At 42.6% G+C, this 17,118-nt stretch overlaps 1 protein-coding gene across 6 annotated transcripts in view; it reads left to right on the top strand.

Moving 5' to 3' along the window:
• LOC137379619 (tubby-related protein 3-like) overlaps nt 1–17,118 on the top strand; it is a 115,418-nt gene that overhangs the window by 63,679 nt on the left and 34,621 nt on the right. For 3 of the 6 annotated variants that reach the window (XM_068050698.1, XM_068050696.1, XM_068050699.1), the window contains 2 exons: nt 9,810–9,938; nt 14,761–14,886. The exons of 1 other annotated variant lie outside the window; for it this stretch is intronic. In XM_068050698.1, the coding sequence (XP_067906799.1) occupies nt 9,810–9,938; nt 14,761–14,886 (255 nt within the window). The remainder of the gene's footprint in view (nt 1–9,809; nt 9,939–14,760; nt 14,887–17,118) is intronic. 2 more of the 6 variants (XM_068050697.1, XM_068050700.1) reach the window with 2 other exon arrangements.

Genomic DNA, 17,118 nt, shown 5'->3' with positions numbered 1-17,118 from the left:
CCCAGTTGCAGTGGTGGGATTTGTCTTTGGAGCATTAGTCTAGGCCTCTGGATTAATAGTCCAGTAACATAACCATTATGTTATCATTCCTATAAGGTGCAAGGTCTGAATAGTTGGGAAATTTCATTTAAGTTTTCAAATTTCTGACTTTGAGAGCTCATGCAGATACTGTATTTTGGTCCAAGATTGCTTGCTGTGATGTGGGACAAATTTTTTTATTTTTTTTATTTCGAGATACATCACTGAAACAGGCCCTTCGGCCCACCGAGTCTGTGCCAACCAACAACCACCCATTTATACTAACCCTACAGTAATCCCATATTCCCTGCCACCTACCTACACTAGGGGCAATTTACAATGCCCAATATACCTATCATCTGCAAGTCTTTGGCTGTGGGAGGAAACCAGAGCACCCGGTGAAAACCCACGCGGTCACAGGGAGAACTTGTAAACTCCGCACAGGCAGTACCCAGAATTGAACCCGGGTCCCTGGAGCTGTGAGGCTGCGGTGCTAACCACTGTGCCGCCCAGGTGTTTTGGGCTGTGGCATTTTTAGGGACTGCAGGCCCAGTTTTCCCTGGGTAGTATTGAGGGGTTCCAGTTGTTGCAGTAGTTGATCTTTGTTTTGATTGGTTGTGGGAAGAGATCCTGTAGTGAGCATTCCATAGTAGGACAGTCACAATTAAGGTGTCTTTGTCTTTATCCTTTTCTGGAAGATGGAATGGAAATGATCAGCACTTCTGCAATTGCCATCACAGGACCAGGGACCAAACATATTCAACCCTTCAGACTTTGGGCCCCTGGTGATTTTGCAGAAAATACAGTCTGGAGCTCGATTAACAGAAGTATGGATGGAGTCACTGTCAGTATCCAAAGGCTGAATGCATTTTAACAGTAGTGTTCACCTCCTTCACTGTGGAACTCCTAGTTGAAGCCAGTGAGTTGCTGGATAGGATTAGCGATTCAGCTGACAGTCTTACCAGCTATTTTGGTATAGAGATTAAAACAAGCAGATCAGCTGCTGTGCCAATTTCTGATCTTCCCAGCTTTTATGTGCAGAGCAGGCTGGAAAAGTATTCTTGTAGTCCGAAAAATAGCTATAAAGCTTCTGGATTGACCTGAAAATGTAACTGGTTCGCTCCTGTACTTTTAGGGAAGAGCTTGCTTGTGACTCTTGTCCGTTGTCTGCTGTCCGTTGTCTGTGCTTGATTCTCTATGCCATCTGAAGTACTCTGGAAAGCTAGTCAGTTGTAAACAATCTACTCAGGTTAGTGATTAAAGTGGCGACCCTATCATCATTTAAGTATAGGTTACATAGGTGATTTGAAGGAAATGGGGATTAAAGGGATATGGAAACCAGATAAGCGCAGTGACCCAGATTTTGCGGTTGTAATGATGGTGAAGCTGTCAGCATTCGCCATCATTAGTCTGTGAAACTGATAGCAACTCTTGGCACCTGCACATGCACAGATATACATTGAAATCTATAAGTTGCTATCGGTGATTTCCCCACTCCTCGGGGTACGCTGTTAAAGTTCTTGTAGATGGAAACCATCTAGAAATCATTTAACTGATGTGAACTTTCACTTTTAATGTTGTTTTCACTGTAAAAACCCTTGAAAAAGTTGCAGCTTGTTGAATGAGGTGTAACTGGGTTTTTAACAGCATACTAAATCATAATTACTGCTGAACAACCTCGCTAGCCCTTAAAAACTAATTTTGTACTTGTGGGGTGTTGAATTTCTCCATTCCGCGATAAATTCCATGGATTTTCAAAATATATATATTTAAAGTTTGATATTTCAGCTTTTATCTTAATCCTATGTGTATGCCCCAATGATTTAGCTTTCTGTAAAATTATAAAAAGTGACAAAATCCTGCTTGTTACTTGCTGGTTTACTGTCTGAGAATTCTTCACTGTGGTTGCTTAGCCTGCTTGATGCCCTCACTATTGCTGGACACTGGAGAGTCCCTTGAGCTGGCGTCGGAATGAAATTAACATTGGGAAAGGTGCGATACATGCCACAGAGCTGAATAGATCTTTGTGGGCAGCTTTCTTCGAGGTCTGTGGCGAGCGCCGTCACTTTGCTGCTGACCACAAAATCCAGTCCATGGGATTAGGATGTCTGCTCGTATGGAGGATAAACACCAACACAGGCTTGTTGGTTTGATTGAATTGTTTTTGTTCTGTAATTTCCATGCAGTTCTTGTACTCTAAAAAGATCAGTCTCTCTTGCCCTGGCCATTCCCCTGGTATGGTCCTCAGCTCCACTGCCTTAAGTCCAAGGGACGCAGACTTGAAGGGTTATGGCGGACAACTGGTTTAGCCATCCGCCTCCAGATCTGGCTAGACCACTTAAAACACTATCGGTTCCTGCTCTCATCAGCTAAAACTGCTCACTATTCCAGGATCATCTCGGAATGCAAAGATAACCTGTGGCTTCTTTTCTCTATTACATACAGTCTTCTTAAACCCCTGTCCCCTGCACCCTCACCTTCAACAATAAGTGCGAGGAGCTCATGGATGACTTTGTCACTATGATCGACACCATCCGATCAGCTGCCTCTGCCGCATCCCTCCTTTCCACTAGTCTACTGGCCAAGCTTCCTATAATGCTCCCTGCTACCCTGGCTCTGAACTTACATTTTTCCCTGGTTTCTCTCCTATCTCCCCTCATGCCCTCTCTGAACTCATCTTATTTACGAACCCACCTCCTGTTCCCTCGATCCTATTCCACTAAAATGATGATCACCCAACTTCACCTGCTGGTCCCCAGGTTAGCCAATATTGTAAACGGGTTCTCCCCCTTCAAGTGTTGCCCCTCTCCTTTAAATGTGCTGTCATCACTCCTCTCCTCAAAAAAACAATCCTTGGCCCCACCGTCCTTGCAAGCTGCTGTCCCTTCGTCAATCTTTGTCAAGTTACTTATCTATCTAATCATAGTCAGAGAATCACTTGCAATGGCTTCTGTTCCTGCTCCCACACTGTTAACTTTGGTGTCCTCCAAGGATCTATCCTTGGCCCCCTCCTATTTCCCATCTACATGCTGCCCCTTGGCAACATCATCTGAAAGCACAGCATTTATTTTCACATGTATGCTGACAAACTCCAGTCTACCTCACCACTTCTCTCGACTCCTCCGCTGTTGCTAAATTTTCTTTCTTTTGGGCCTCCTTATCTCGAGAGACAATGGATACGCGCCTGGAGGTGGTCAGTGGTTTGTGAAGCAGCGCCTGGAGTGGCTATAAAGGCCAATTCTGGAGTGACAGGCTCTTCCACAGGTGCTGCAGAGAAATTTGTTTGTTGGGGCTGTTGCACAGTTGGCTCTCCCCTTGCGCCTCTGTCTTTTTTCCTGCCAACTACTAAGTCTCTTCGACTCGCCACAATTTAGCCCTGTCTTTATGGCTGCCCGCTGCTAAATTAGCAGACTACTTATCCGACATCTGGTAGTGGATGAGCAGAAATTTCCTCCAATTAAATATTGAGAGGACTGAAGCCATTGTTTTCGGTTTCTGCTCCAAACTCTTTTCCTCTCCCTGGCAACAGTCTGAAATTGAGCCAGTTTGTTCGCAAACTTGGTGTCACATTTGACCCCAAGATGAGCTTCCAACCTCATGTTCACACCATTAGAAAGACCGCCTATTTCCACCTCTGTAACGCCACCCGACTTTGTCCCTGTCTCAGCTCATCTGCTGCTGAAACCCTCATACATGTCTTCATTGCCTCTAGACTTAACCTTTCCAATACTCCTGGCTGGTCTGCCACATTCTACTCTCCATAAACTTGAGGTCATCCAAAACTCTGCTGGCCATGTCTTAACTAGCACGAAGTCCCATTCCCCTATTATCCCTGTGCTCACTGAACTGCATTGTCTCCCAATAAAGCAACGTCTTGATTTTAAAATTCTCATCCTTGTCTTTAAATTTCTTCATGACCTCACCCCTCTCCAGCCCCACGAACGTCCAGTGTATCTGCACTCTTCTAATTCTGGCCTCTTGTGCATCCCTGATTTTAATTGCTTCATAATTGGAGTCATAGAGTTATACAGCACAGAAACCAGCCCGTCGTGTCCGTGAGGCCATCAAGCACCTAAAACACCTATCTATTCTAATCCCATTTTCCAGCACTTGGCCCGGAGCCTTGTATGCTATGGTGTTTCAAGTGCTCATCTAAATGCTTCTTGAATGTTGTGAGAGTTCCTGCCTCTACCACCCCATCAGGCAGTGTGTTCCAGATTCCAACTACCCTCTGGTTGAAAAAACTTTTCCTCAAATTCCCTCTAAACCTCTTGCCCATTACCTTAAATCTATGCCCCCTGGTTATTGACACCTCCACTAAGGGGAAAAGTTTCTTCCTATCTACCCTATCTATGCCCCTCATAATTTTGTATACCTCAACCAGGTCCCCCCTCAGCCTTCTCTGCTCCAAGGAAAACATCCCCAGTCTGTCCAGTCTCTCTTCATAGCTGAAATGCTTCAGCCCAGGTAACATCCTGGTGAATCTCCTCTGCACCCTCTCCAGTGCAATCACATCCTTTCTATAGTGTGGTGACCAGAACTGTACACAGTACTCCAGCAGTGGCCTAACTAGCATTTTATACAGCTCCATCATAACCTCCCTGCTCTTATATTCTATGCCTCGGCTAATAAAGACAAATATCCCATATGCCTTCCTAACCACCTTATCTACCTATGGTGCTGCCTTCAGTGATCTATGGACGAGTACACCAAGGTCCCTCTGTACTTCCTAGTGTCCTACCATACATTGCATATTCCCTTGCCTTGTCAGTCCTCCCAAAATGCATCATCTCACATTGGTGGCCACGCCTTCAGTTGCCTCAGCCCCGGGGCTCTGGAATACCCTCCCTACCCCTCTCCGCCTCGCCACCTTGCTTTCCTTCTTTAAGACGCTCCTTAAAGCCTACCTCTTTGACCAAGCTTTTGGTCATCTTTTTTTTTAGAACATTACAGCGCAGTACAGGCCCTTCGGCCCTCGATGTTGCGCCGACCATCTGACCTACACTATTCCATTTTCATCCATATGTCTATCCAATGACCACTTAAATGCCCTTAAAGTTGGCGAGTCTACTACTGTTGCAGGCAGGACGTTCCACGCCCCTACTACTCTCTGCATAAAGAAACTACCTCTGACATCTGTCCTATATCTTTCACCCCTCAACTTAAAGCTATGTCCCCTCGTGTTTGCCATCATCATCCGAGGAGAAAGACTCACTATCCACCCTATCTAACCCTCTGATTATCTTGTATGTCTCTATTAAGTCACCTCTCCTCCTCCTCCTCTCTAACGAAAACAACCCCAAGTCCCTCAGCCTTTCCTCATAAGACCTTCCCTCCATACCAGGCAACATCCTAGTAAATCTCCTCTGCACCTTTTCCAAAGCCTCCACATCCTTCCTATAATGCGGTGACCAGAACTGCACGCAATACTCAAGGTGCGGCCTCACCTGAGTTTTGTACAGCTGCATCATGACCTCGTGGCTCCTAAACTCGATCCCCCTACTAATAAAAGCTAACACACCATATGCCTTCTTAACAGCCCTATTAACCTGGGTAGCAACTTTCAGGGATTTATGTACCTGGACACCAAGATCTCTCTGCTCATCTACACTACCAAGAATCTTCCCATTAGCCCAGTACTCTGCATTGCTGTTACTCCTTCCAAAGTGAATCACCTCACACTTATCCGCATTAAACTCCATTTGCCATCTCACAGCCCAGCTCTGCAGCCTATCTATGTCCCTCTGTACCCTACAACACCCTTCGACACTATCCACAACTCCACCGACCTTCGTGTCATCCGCAAATTTATTAACCCACCCTTCTACACCCTCATCCAGGTCATTTATAAAAATGACAAACAGCAGTGGCCCCAAAACAGAACCTTGCGGTACACCACTAGTAACTAAACTCCAGGATGAACATTTGCCAGCAACCACCACCCTCTGTCTTCTTTCAGCTAGCCAATTTCTGATCCAAAGCTCTAAATCACCTTCAACCCCATACTTCCGTATTTTCTGCAATAGCCTACCGTGGGGAACCTTATCAAACGCCTTACTGAAATCCATATACACCACATCCACGACTTTACCCTCATCCACCTGTTTGGTCACCTTCTCGAAAAACTCAATAAGGTTTGTGAGGCACGACCTACCTTTCACAAAACCGTGCTGACTATCGCAAATGAACTTATTCTTTTCAAGATGATTATAAGTTCTATCTCTTATTACCTTTTCCAACATTTTACCCACAACCGAAGTAAGGCTCACAGGTCTATAATTACCAGGGCTGTCTCTACTCCCCTTCTTGAACAAGGGGACAACATTTGCTATCCTCCAGTCTTCCGGCACTACTCCTGTCGACAATGACGACATAAAGATCAACAACAACGGCTCTGCAATCTCCTCCCTGGCTTCCCAGAGAATCCTAGGATAAATCCCATCTGGCCCAGGGGACTTATCTATTTTCACTCTTTCCAAAATTGCTAACACCTCCTCCTTGTGAATCTCAATCCCATCTAGCCTAGTAGGCTGTATCTCAGTATTCTCCTCGACAACATTTCCTTTCTCTACTGTAAATACTGACGAAAAATATTCATTTAACGCTTCCCCTATCTCCTCTGATTCCGCACACAACTTCCCACTACTATCCTTGATTGGCCCTGTTCTAACTCTTATCATTCTTTTATTCCTGATATACCTATAGAAAACCTTAGGGTTTTCTTTGATCCTATCCGCCAATAACTTCTTGTGTCCTCTCCTTGCTCTTCTTAGCCCTCCCTTTAGATCCTTCCTGGCTAGCTTGTAACTCTCAAGCGCCCTAACTGAGCCTTCACGTCTCATCCTAACATAAGCCGCCCTCTTCCTCTTGACAAGCGCTTCAAATTCTTGAGTAAACCACGGCTCCCTCGCTCGACAACTTCCTCCCTGCCTGACAGGTACATACTTATCAAGGACACGCATTAGCTGCTCCTTGAATAAGCTCCACATTTCGTTTGTGCCCATCCCCTGCAGTTTCCTTCCCCATCCTACGCATCCTAAATCTTGCCTAATCGCGTCATAATTTCCTTTCCCCCAGCTATAATTCTTGCCCTGCGGTATATACCTGTCCCTGCCCATCGCTAAGGTAAACCTAACCGAATTGTGATCACTATCGCCAAAGTGCTCACCTACATCTAAATCTAACACCTGGCCGGGTTCATTACCCAGTACCAAATCCAATGTGGCATCGCCCCTGGTTGGCCTGTCTACATACTGTGTCAGAAAACCCTCCAGCACACACTGGACAAAAACAGACTCATCTAAAGTACTCGAACTATAGTATTTCCAGTCAATATTTGGAAAGTTAAAGTCCCCCATAACCACTACCCTGTTACTCTCGCTCCTGTCGAGAATCATCTTCGCTATCCTTTCCTCTACATCTCTGGAACTATTCGGAGGTCTATAGAAAACTCCCAACAGGGTGACCTCTCCTCTCCTGTTTCTAACCTCGGCCCATACTACCTCAGTAGACGAGTCCTCAAACGTCCTTTCTGCCGCTGTAATACTTTCCTTGATTAACAATGCCACACCCCCCCCTCTTTTACCCTCTTCTCTGTTCTTACTGAAACATCTAAATCCCGGAACCTGCAACATCCATTCCTGCCCCTGCTCTACCCATGTCTCTGAAATGGCCACAACATCAGGATCCCAGGTACCAACCCATGCTGCAAGCTCACCCACCTTATTCCAGATGCTCCTGGCGTTGAAGTAGACAAACTTTAAACCAAGTTCTTGCTTGCCAGTGCCCTCTTGCGTCCCTGTAACCTTATCCCCTACCTCACTACTCTCAACAGCCTGTACACTGGAACTACAATTTAGGTTCCCATTCCCCTGCTGATTTAGTTTAAACCCCCCCGAAGAGCACTAACAAATCTCCCCCCCAGGATATTGGTACCCCTCTGGTTCAGGTGAAGACCATCCTGTTTGTAGAGGTCCCACCTACCCCAGAAAGAGCCCCAATTATCCAGGAAACCAAAACCCTCCCTCCTACACCATCCCTGCAGCCACGTGTTCAACTCCTCTCTCTCCCTATTCCTCGCTAATCTGACCTAATATCTCCTTATGTGGCTCGGTGTAATACTTTGTTTTATAATGCTCCTGTGAAGTGCCTTGGGACATTTTATTGCATTAAATGTGCTGTATAAATTGTTGTTACTCACTATTACTTAAGGCATAGTATAGTGAATGCTATAGGTTTTGTGATGTTTTACTGAGCCATTCCTTCTTGCAATGGTCTTTCTATACTATGTGTAGGTGGGCACATGCCCTACAAACCAGAACCTGCAATCCTGCAGTTTTCTGCCCCCTGCATAGAGCTTGTACTCTTAGAACTTGCACAATCTTAGATCATTAGCTCCTGCTGTGCTTTTTCTCTCAGAGCCTCTCCAAAGGATGGTATTATTAATGCATCGTACTTCAATTTGGTTCAGTTTTCAGAATTAACTAATCAGATTTATTTTTCAGCAACTGTCCAAGTAGGAGACTTCTAAAACAGTCCAAAGATAGCAATTGTAAGTTTGAGTTCTGAATGTGCCCAATTCTTTGATCCCACCATAAGTGCTGGGATTGGCCCATCAGAAACTTCTGCTGCTTACTCTGTTGAAGTACCTGGGCCAGGAAGATTCTCTTATTTCAGTTTTCTTGTTGAGATGCCCACACCGCATTGCCCAGTCACTGATCTTAGTTCATTAGGTCCTGCTGCACTTTCTCATTCCAAAATCACTCCAACAGCCTCACTTAAAATTATTTAAGTGCCTATTGGCCTCATCCAAATTTCATCTAAATTCCTCATGGATCCCAGTCTTAGCCCCCAGGTTGGCTCTACTTCTGCTTTACCATATGTCTGCAATCTGGTGAATCCCACGCTGGGGCCAAGAAAAGCTACAACCCCTTGGATATGGGGGAGCATGTCCGCCGCACACAGAGGTCCTGTCCAAACGAAACCAGGTCAGGTGAATCCTAGCAGGTTCTGTCACATCTGGGTCCAGACCGAATTTGTCATTAATTCTTTGAGAGATTTTATATCAAGTTGGAAATTGATGAATTAGCAGTAAAACATTAAGAATGTTGGGGCGGCGCAGTGGTTAGCACCGCAGCCTCACAGCTCTAGGGACCCGGGTTCGATTCTGGGTACTGCCTGTGCGGAGTTTACAAGTTCTCCCTGTGACCGCGTGGATTTTCGCCGGGTGCTCCTGTTTCCTCCCACATCCACAGGTAAATTGGCCATTGTAAATTGCCCCTAGTGTAGGTAGGTGGTAGGGAATATGCGATTACTGTAGGGTTAGTATAAAATGGGTGGTTGCTGGTCGGCACAGACTCGGTGGGCCGAAGGGCCTGTTTCAGTGCTGTATCTCTAAATAAAATAAGTAAAATAAAAAAATGCTCACTCAGGCGCACCTCGTTCTGCTATTGCAAGGGCAATGCAGTAGGCTGTTTCAGTGCCTGTATGATACAGAAGCAAGCAAACAAAACTTTAAAGCCCCACTATCATTACTGGGCTCCAAGTGAAAGACAGTACCTAAGATGTTTTCAGCATTTATGATTTTGCTAGAAATAATATACAGAGTAAATCTTCTGGCATCCGTTTATGATGTCACTATGTATAGGGAGCTGAGGAAATTATCTCCATATGTGGATAAATTTGTCCAAATACATTTTGATGATGCCTGATGTAAATTGGTAAAACATAAGGAAAGCAATTTTGTGGAAGATGCTGTCAAATATTCTCTTTCCTTTGTTAATTTATATTAGCAGAAGGAGATAGAAAGAAATCTGATGAGGCACAACCTCCTGAGAAGTCTTTACGACCAGACATGCTGAAACACTTACGAGAAGGTAACAAATTGGACAGAGGCATCGAAAGGGACAAAGGCGAGCCAGGTTAGCTTTAAGTCCATAGAGATGGTTGTTTCTGATGTTCATGAAGTTTGAACTTGAGTATTGCTGGAAAACAAGAGACATGTTGTCGAAGCTTTTCATCTTGCACTCATCCTGTCAGTGGAAAATACCACTTGAAACGTCTAGCTTCACCTGTGGCTCAAATGTTTGAGATACCTTACCCTTCCAGGCCGAGTCTACCTCAAATTACCCTGAAAGAGTAAGGTATCTCAAACATTTGAGTGACAGGTGAAGCTAGACATTTCACACTGCTGCTACGTAGTAGCAACACAAGGGGTATTTTCCAGTAACAGGGTGCTGTCGTCAAGCCAAAAAGACATTCTGCCTATCACACAAATGAGTAACGTATATGAATTCCAATGTTGTATGATGTCAGGTATGTAGGCCGTATGTCTCAACGACTGGCGGATCGTATCAAACAGCATGTCCCTTCAGCTGTTCGTGATAGGCAGAGTACTGACCATACTCAACCAGTCCATTCTTGCAAAAAAAGAGCACAATGTCTCGCGTTGGGTGTAATTCTGCGATTGGATAGCATGTACTGATCAATCCTAAGTGTGCTAAGAATTACACTAACAACCAATTTCAGATTATCAGTCAGGCTCACAATGTGGCTCAGTTATGCTTGTTAGAAGCTATATATATTCATACGCAGGGACCTGGCCTTTGCAGGCAAAAGGAGCATGTCTAGGCATTGCGCCTTTTGTGAATTAAACAAAAGCATCGGGGTCAATGGTTCCCTGGTGCATTCTCCATGGAAACACCTCGACCAATCAGAGTTGACTTGTCAACCAATCAGCACCCTTTTCTCATGCAGTGTAAATTGTTGCTGCCTTTGAAATATGGCATTCTTGCATATGTCCTGATGAGTGTAAGACGTAAAGCTTTGACAGCATGTCTTTTATTTCAGCAAAACTCAAATTTGAACAGTTAAAATCTGGGTCCCTACACACCTGTTGAAGTAATTTATTTTCAAAAATATAAACCATCTGCTTTATTATCTCAGACAGCATTTGCAGAGAGCACAGCAGAGTTAAAGCATCTTGCAAACTCTTCATTGAAACATGATATGGATGACTGGCTTTTCAAAAGGAAGGGGAAAAGTAGAAAATGACAGAACCTTGGAAAAATAGAAGTCATAATGAGAGAAATTAAAAAGCATTCATGAGATGCAGAAAATGTTTGAACAGCTGAAGCAACCGTTAGATGAATCAGGATTTAAAAAAATTATTCATTCATGGGATGTGGGCATCGCTGGCAAAGCCTGTAGTTGTTGCCCATCTCTATTTGCCATTGAGCAGATGGAAATAGAAGGACAAAGTATTTGCAAAGCCCAGGCTGTAGTGTCCCTCTAGAGGAGAAAAATGCATGTTGTCATCACGTGGCACCACATCCAACTGGCATGGGTTTCCAACAGATGGTCCCCACCCCAAACACCAATCTGTCCCATTCCTTCCCACCCCAGTAGAAAAGCTGACACCTGTTATATCACCTCATCAACGCTTCCTGTCAAAGAGAACGTGGAAGCTATTAAGATCTGAAGTTATCAGAGCCAATATTAAACAAAAAAGGCTCCAACGTGCCTAATGGAAGGATGAGGTGCTGTTCTTGAGCATGCGTTGTGCTTCATGGAACTATGTAGAAAGCCAAAGGCAAAGTGGGAGTAAGAACGAGTCCTGAAATGGCAAGTGACAGTGATCTTGCAATTGCATTGGTTGATGTATTGATCTCAAGTGCTAACAGATTACTTCACTGTATGTTTTTCGAGTGTTTTTAGATCAAGTTGGCAATTGATTTAGAAAAGCTAAAACACTAAGGATGCTCAGTGAGTGTCATCCCAATCTGCCAGTAGAATGGTTAATGCAGCAGATGATTTTGGTATGTTCGTGTTGCAGAAGCAGGCAGTACCCTTGGAATAAAACTTAGAAGCCCCACGTTTATTACCAGGCTCAAGAGAAAGACAGCACTGACGATGCATTCTGCACTTATGATTTTGTAAGAGATCATATACATAGTGAATCATCTGGCGTCTGTTAATGATGTCACTATACATTGGGAGCTGAGGAAATCCTCCCCACCGTGGATGAATTTGTCCACATACATTTTGATATGTCTGAGCTAAGTTGATACATAGAATATACAGCACAAGAACAGGCCATTTGACCCAAACAGTCCATACTGGTGTTTTTGTTCCAGTTGTATTGCCTTCCATCTTTCTTCAACTAGCACCATCAGCGTAACCCTCTATTCCCTTCTCCGTCGTGTGTTTATCCAGCTTCCCCCAAAATGCATCTATCCTACATAACAACTCCCTGTGGTAGTGATTTACACATTCGCATCATTCTTTGGGTAAAGAAGTTTCTTTTGAATTCCCTATTTGATTTCTTGGTGACTATCTTATTTTGATGGCCTCTAGTCTTGCTTTTCCCCAGAAATGGAAACATTCTATGTCTACCTCTGTCAAAATCTTTCATAATTTTAAAGACCTCCATTAACACACAGCCATCCCTTTTCAAGAGCAAAGATTCCCAGCCTGTTCACACTTTCCTGATAGGTATAACCTTGCTGTTCTGGTATCATCCTTGTAGATCTTTTTTGCACCTTCTCCAGTGCCTCCATATCTTTATTACAGTATGGCAGTCAGAACTGCACACAGTACTCAAAAGTGTGATTTAACCAAGGTTCTATACAAGTATAGCATTACTTCTCTACTTTTCAATTCTATCCTTTTAGAAACAATCTCTAGTGCTTGGTTTGCTTTATTTATGGCCTTATTAATATGCATTGCTACTTTTAGCAATTTATGTTTTGTACTCTCAAATCCTTTTTGCTTCTTTACCCCAATTAGATATTTTATCTTCCAAATAATATGGACTCCTTATTTTTCTTAGCAAAATGTACTATCTCACACTTGCCTGTGTTGAAATTCATCTGCCAATTATATGTCCATTCTTCAAGTGTATTAATGCCTGGTATTGCAGTTATCATCTGTATTTAATATCGCTCTCCATGCCCCTAAAATTTGGTGCCATCTGCAAATTTAGAAATTCTGTTTGATTTCAAAGTCTAAATCATTAGTACAGATTATGATGAACAGTGATCCCAGCACTGATCCTTGTGGGACCCCACTTTCCATCTTCTGCCACTCTGAATAGTTACCCTTTACCTTGACTTTCTGCTTTCTGTCTTGCAGCCAACTGGCTATCCGTTGTGCTGCTTGTCTTCTGATTCCCATGTTCTGACTTTATTCATTACTCTGTTATGTGCCACCTTATCACTGGTCTTTTAGAAATCTGGATAAACTACATCTACTGCATTATTCTTGTCCACTGTCTCCTCTTCAAAGAATTCAGTGAGGTTGGTCAAGCAAGACTTTCCCTTTTGAAATCTATGCTGACTATTATTTATTTGGTTTCTAGATGTTTTTCAATTTTCTCCTTTCATAGGAATTCCATAATTTTTCTTACCCCCAATGTTCAGCTGACTGGTCTGTAGATTCCTGAGCATGTTCTATCTCACTTCTTGAATATAGATATATCATTAGCTATCCGCCAGCCTTCTGGCAGTGCACCTTTTTTTAACAAATTAAAATTTGTACTTGTACCTCTGATATCTCTTCCCCAGATTCTTTAAAAAGTGAGGATGCAATTCATACGGACCAGGAGCTTGATCCTCTTTATGTTCAATTAGTTTATTTAATATTTCTCATTTTAATTGCAGCTATATCATTTCTGATTTCACCTTCAGATGTCATGTCCACCTGATCTGTCTCCCTGGTGAATACTGAAGCAAAGTAATTATTTAATATTTCTGCCATTTTGCTAGCTGCCTGTGATTTTATCCTGTCCACCCCTTAGTCACCCTTTTCCCATCTCGGCTTTGCTTTTTTTTTTAATGTGTGCCCGTAGAATATTTTACTTTTTTGTTTTATGTTCCTTGATTTAATTTCATGTCTTTTCTTTGCCTCCTTAATTTTTTTTTCTTGACTTCTCTCCTAGTCTCTCCATATTTTCCCTTGTCGCATTCTCCCTTGCTATCCATGTGCTTTGTGTATACCTCTTTCCTTGCCCTCAGTTTTTCCTTTATGTCTTTATTCATCCATGGTGTCTCATTCGTGTTAAGTTTGTTCTTGTTTCTTAGAGGAATATATTTTACCTGGCCTCTTGTGCATTATTTAAAATATTTTCCCTTACTGTTCTACATCATTGTTTGCCAATGTTGCCGTCCATTTTATTTTCCCAAGTTCTATTCTCAGCCCCTCAAAATCGACTTTTCTTCGATTTATTACCCTGGTCTTTTTCATGCTTATGTCTGTCTCGATTCTAAAGTCATAAAGCTAAGTATATTGTGATCGCTATTTCCTAGATGTACCTCTCGTTTTACTTATCTGTTTTGATTAATACCCCAGGAATAGATCCAGTAGCAAATCCTCCCTTACTGGCTTTCTTACATACTGGGTTAAAAAGGAGTAGGAACTCCATTCCCTTATCCCCTTTATCTACCTCTTCTGGCCAGTTGATTTTAGGGTAGTTGAAATCCCCCATGATGATTCTGCTTTTTTTACTCTCTTCCCTAATTTGTTTACATTTTTCTTCCTTCACCTTCCTTCCACTGTTAGGTGTTTTGTAGGCTAATCCGTAATCGTGTTGATTGATCCTTTATTGTCCTTTGTTATTATTCACATGGATTCTATTTCTGTCTTACTGATGGATGTGACACTTTTTTCCTTCTGCCATTATGTATCTCATAAGGAAAGGAACTTTGTGGAAGACGCTCTCAAATTTTCTCTGTTAATTTATATTAGCAGAAGGAGATAGAAAGAAATCTGTTGAGGCACAACCTCCTGAAAAATCTTTACAGCCAGACATACTGAAAAACTTGCGAGAAAGTATATTGGACAGATACATCGAAAGGGATAAAGCTGAGCCAGGTTAGCATTAAGTTCATAGAGTTGATAGTTTCTGATTGTCATGAAATTTGAACTATTCAAATCTTGGTCCCCACACATCTATTGCAGTAATGTGCGTTTAAAAAATGTGCTTTAATATCTCAGACAGTATCTGTACAGAGAACAGGAGGCATTATGTACTGAGCCTTCGATAAAATTGGAGGATATCATAGATGAATGGCTTTTAAAAAAGGAACAGAAAGAAGTAAAAAAAAAACATTTGAGAAGATATAAAGTGACCTTCAAATTGCTTGAATGGAAAACAGGAGATCGATAAATGGGCAGAAGTGTTACTAGCACGGGATAATAGGAGTCATAATGGACGAGATCAAATAAATTAATTATATTTACAAGATGTGGAGATCTGAATAGCTGAATGAAGTGGCAGATGAGTGAAATTGAAATGGAAGGATGAAAACTGTCAAAGTGAATCGGGCTCAATCTTGCCAGGAGCTTTGGGGAAAAAAATCAACACCAACTGGCACAATGGCTCACCAGCACAGTATTCTAATTCTGAAGCAGCATTGTGACCCTCCAACCCACATCACTTCCTGCCAAAGAAAAAGTGGAAGCTGTAGTTAAGGTCTGAAGATAATAGAGCCAATATTAAGGCATGAGGGCTGCAAAGTGCCTATTTGTTCCTGAGTTCCATTGGAACAATTTAGAAGGTCAAACACACAGAAGTCAAAGTGGGAATAGGAGGGAATTGAAATGACAAGTGTAAGGGAGCTCAGGGTCATAATTGCAGACAGAACAGTGTGGTAGAAGCATAGATCTCACTGCTGAAAAAAAAATCAGGTAACAAATTGCAATTCATGATGCTGATACTTGTGCTAGCTGGATATCGGTTTGAGCCTCATGGGTTTTGTCCTGCTTTTTCTGTTTCATTGTGTCTTTAAGCCTGGAAATGTGCACATTACTGCAACTATTCTGATTTTTCTAATTGTAATCCCAAGAGTACACTAGATAATGAAGCAAGCATTACCCTCTGAATAAAACTTAGCCCATATTAATTACTGGACTTCAAGTGGAAGACAGTACCTAAGATGCTTCCAGCATTTGCGATTTCACAAGCAATAGTATGCAGAATGAATTTTCCCTTGATGCTTGAGGACTGTACCGTTTGGACATTATGTGGATTTTTACGTGACAATGTTTCAACTGGAAGCCAATACTTGTATCTTGCAAGGGTTTGCATTTCGGAACCATGTGCAATAATATTCTCCAAGAACACACTGGGTGTCAGAATGTGCTGAATGTACTCAAATCTTTCAGATTGGATGGCAATGCAGAGATCATTTGCATAGATGGATCTTTGCAATCCTGGAATTCTAGTTAGTTGTGAGCATGGACATCTAAAATGCAGGAATAAAACCAGAAAATGGTGGAAACATTCAGCAGGTCAGGCAGCATCTGTGGACAGAGATCCAGTGTTAATGTTCCAGGTCGATTACCTTTCATCAGTATAGAGCCAGGGAAAATCCGGAAGGGGAAGTAGGAACAGAAAGGAGTATCTGTCACAGGGTGGAAGGAGAGAAGGGATAATGATGATCCAAGGGTCTAGAGAAGGTGTAAATGGTAACAGGAAAACTATTACCATCATCTACTGTCTGAGAAAATAGGAGCACTGATTATAAAATTATAGAATGATGCAGCACAGAAGGAAACCATTTAGCTCATTGTGTCTGTGCCAGCTCTTGAAAGAGATATTCAGTTCGTTCCACTCCTCTACTTTTTCCCCATAGCCCAGCAAATGTTTCCTTTTCTAGCATTTATCCAATTCTCTTTTGAAAGTTATTATTGAATGAATCTGCTTTCACCATCCTTTCCAGCAGTGCATTCCAGATTATAACAACTTGCCACCTAAAGCAATGTTTCCATACCTGGTTCTATCACCAATCACCTTAAATCTGTGTCCTTTTGGTTACTGACCCTTGGACCACTGGAAACAGTTTCTCATTTAATTTATCAAAACCTTCAAGATTTTGGACACCTATCGATTCTCTCAAACTTCTCTGCTCTAAAGAAAACAACCCCAGTTTCTCTAGTCTCTCAATGTAACTGAAGTCCTTCATTCCTAGTTGCATTCTAGTAAATCTCCTCTGCACCCTCTTTAAAGCTTTGATGTCCTTCCTGAAGTGCAGACCCCATAATTGGCCACAATGCTCCAGTTGGGCCCTAACTAGTGTTTTATAGCATAACTTCCTTGCTTTT

This window comes from Heterodontus francisci, chromosome 18 (assembly GCF_036365525.1).
Source record: "Heterodontus francisci isolate sHetFra1 chromosome 18, sHetFra1.hap1, whole genome shotgun sequence".
In the NCBI taxonomy this organism is placed as follows: domain Eukaryota; kingdom Metazoa; phylum Chordata; class Chondrichthyes; order Heterodontiformes; family Heterodontidae; genus Heterodontus; species Heterodontus francisci.
Note: the sequence above shows the minus strand (reverse complement) of the source record. Positions and strands in the feature narration are given on the sequence as shown.